The following is a 2,351-nucleotide window of genomic DNA, read 5'->3' as shown; positions in this document are numbered from 1 at the left end:
TTTTTGACTCGAAATAATTAAATACTACTATTTTTTTGTCTTTTTGTATTAATTGTTATATGTATTAAAAAATGCTAAATTTATAAAGATTATCTGGGCGGTGTAATTATAAAATATATAGGTTTAGGCATTAAAAATGTAAATAAATAAGATTTGAGTGATATGTAGGTAAATGTCCCTAAAATAATAAATATGGGTTGAATGCATGTAAATGTCTTTTCTCTCAAAAAACTGTCTGCCGCTGCCAACTTGACTTTTCTCGTCACATATGTAAATAGATAAAATGTGGTGGAATGCATCTAAATCACATCAAAAGTAATTCCACACCCATGGCTTGCCTCCCAAATTTTTAGTCCTACATCACCCAAAGAAGGAAAAATTCCCATTAGAAATCCTATTTAATTGTAAGAAACAAAACAAAAAAGCTCAATTTACATCATCACTATTATAAGTTAGGGATAAAACATTATTTTAAAATATATTTTATTTTTGTGTTAAATGAGTTTGAATGATTATAATATACAAGTTTGAGTATAGCTCAAAATCATGTCAAACATAAGCAAATTGAAATTTGAATTGAGACAAAAATAAACTTTACTATTCACGAGCTATTTCAAACATGAACTCATTTTGAATAGTTTTTTTTCCTAAACAAGTCGAAAACGTAGACTCTAAATTCGCTTATGTTCAACTATCTTACACCCCAAATTAAGAGATTCTCCTACTTTTTATTCAATATTATATCATAACATTTCATATTATTAATAATAATTAAAACATCATATTGCGCCCTATCCCATTCATGAAGTCATTCAATGATTTTATTTTTAAGCTAATTTGATTAATCTATTGAGCTAGCATTGTGGAGTTTCTAATGAAATTTCAACTGTTACACTAAAATGCGCCTCAATTATAAGAGTCCAACATCATTTTACTTAATAAATTTCACAAACTCCTTTATTTGAGTAACTAAAGCCCTATCAGTTTTTTAACCCAAAATCATCCGCTAAACTTGTTTTCCTATATTCAAATTCTTGTAATCCTCTAATAATATTTATAATAGCACAAGCTCTCATCCATCAATATATTGTTGCTTTGGCATAACAGACTCACAGTTTTATCGCAATTGTGTAACTTCTCAGGTGATCAACCATCTAAGAAGTGCTCTCCCACAAACAAACTTAACTTCGAAGTTTATGATGAAATACAATCGTTATACTGAAATACATCTCGGTTCTTAAGCTGTTTTATATGAGATATTTTGGGAACTGATGATGGCAAATCCAACCGACGAATAAAACACACAATAATTCACGCCTCATTATGGAACAAAATAGGAAGAGTGAGAAGTACCACTGAAATTTGATGATTATGTCCACCATTTTTATATAAAAAAAGATGATTCAATGAAAGCATCAATCAACATGAATGACTCACAAAACAAAAGAATACGAAGACTAGTATATAACCTTGAAGTGAAATGTTTTTTTTGGAAGATTTACAGAAATATCACTCAATTTCTATGTATTTATATATTTAACATCTAAACTTAAATTTTACACATCAACTTATTTATGCATGAAAAAATATATTTTATTTTTGAAAAGAAAATAGTTATATTTTAGAAGTGATGTGAAAATTTTGGGGGTAGAAATATAAAAAAGCAAGATATTGATGTTAGATATGTAATTAAATAATAACAGAGTGTTATGTACATAAATGCCCTAATTTTTAAATATATTTATTAAATTATTATTTCATTATTCGTTGAATATTTTTCTATCTAGTAATTGGCGAGACCAGCCGGGGCCACCGGATCCCACGTTCCCACCGACCTTTTTATGAACATTTACAAATATATCACTCAATTCCTATCTAATTTACAAATATAGCACTCAATTCCTTTGTATTTACATATCAAGCAACTAAATTTTAATATTTATAAACATATTATTTTATTTATTCAAAATTTAATGCATTTTAAATTTAAAATTAATTTAAATGATGATAATAATAATATAATTTTAAAAAATTAAGTGGTATAAAGATAAAAAATGAAAGTTTCGGTGTTAATTGTGTAAATCCTTAAGAATTACGTGGTATGTATGTAAATGCCGTAACGGGGCTATTTCACTTCGCTCATCTGCATCCTCTTCCTCCCTGTAGTTTACTTTTTCTTCTGCTCTCGAGAGGCTGCGAGGCGAAGCTCACGAGAGAAAATGGCCCCCGAGAAGCGGGCAGCCCGTACTCCCTGGTATACCTCAGACGAAGCCAATCCCACTGAAATGGCTTCCGAAACCTCCGCAGGTATTCATTGCGCCGGCGGGGGCGATGAAGCCCCCCCGGCGACT

The 2,351-nt window shown here is 30.1% G+C and overlaps 1 protein-coding gene across 1 annotated transcript in view; it reads left to right on the top strand.

The window, feature by feature from the left end:
• The first annotated feature begins 2,139 nt into the window (after positions 1-2,139).
• LOC110023473 (putative E3 ubiquitin-protein ligase RING1b) overlaps positions 2,140-2,351 on the top strand; it is a 22,022-nt gene continuing 21,810 nt past the window's right edge. Inside the window, exon 1 of the mRNA XM_020722912.1 lies at positions 2,140-2,297. Within this exon, the coding sequence (XP_020578571.1) occupies positions 2,220-2,297 (78 nt within the window). The 5' untranslated portion in view covers positions 2,140-2,219. The remainder of the gene's footprint in view (positions 2,298-2,351) is intronic.

Source organism: Phalaenopsis equestris, unplaced genomic scaffold, assembly GCF_001263595.1.
Source record: "Phalaenopsis equestris unplaced genomic scaffold, ASM126359v1 Scaffold000224, whole genome shotgun sequence".
NCBI lineage: Eukaryota > Viridiplantae > Streptophyta > Magnoliopsida > Asparagales > Orchidaceae > Phalaenopsis > Phalaenopsis equestris.
This window is presented reverse-complemented; position numbering and strand designations above follow the sequence as displayed.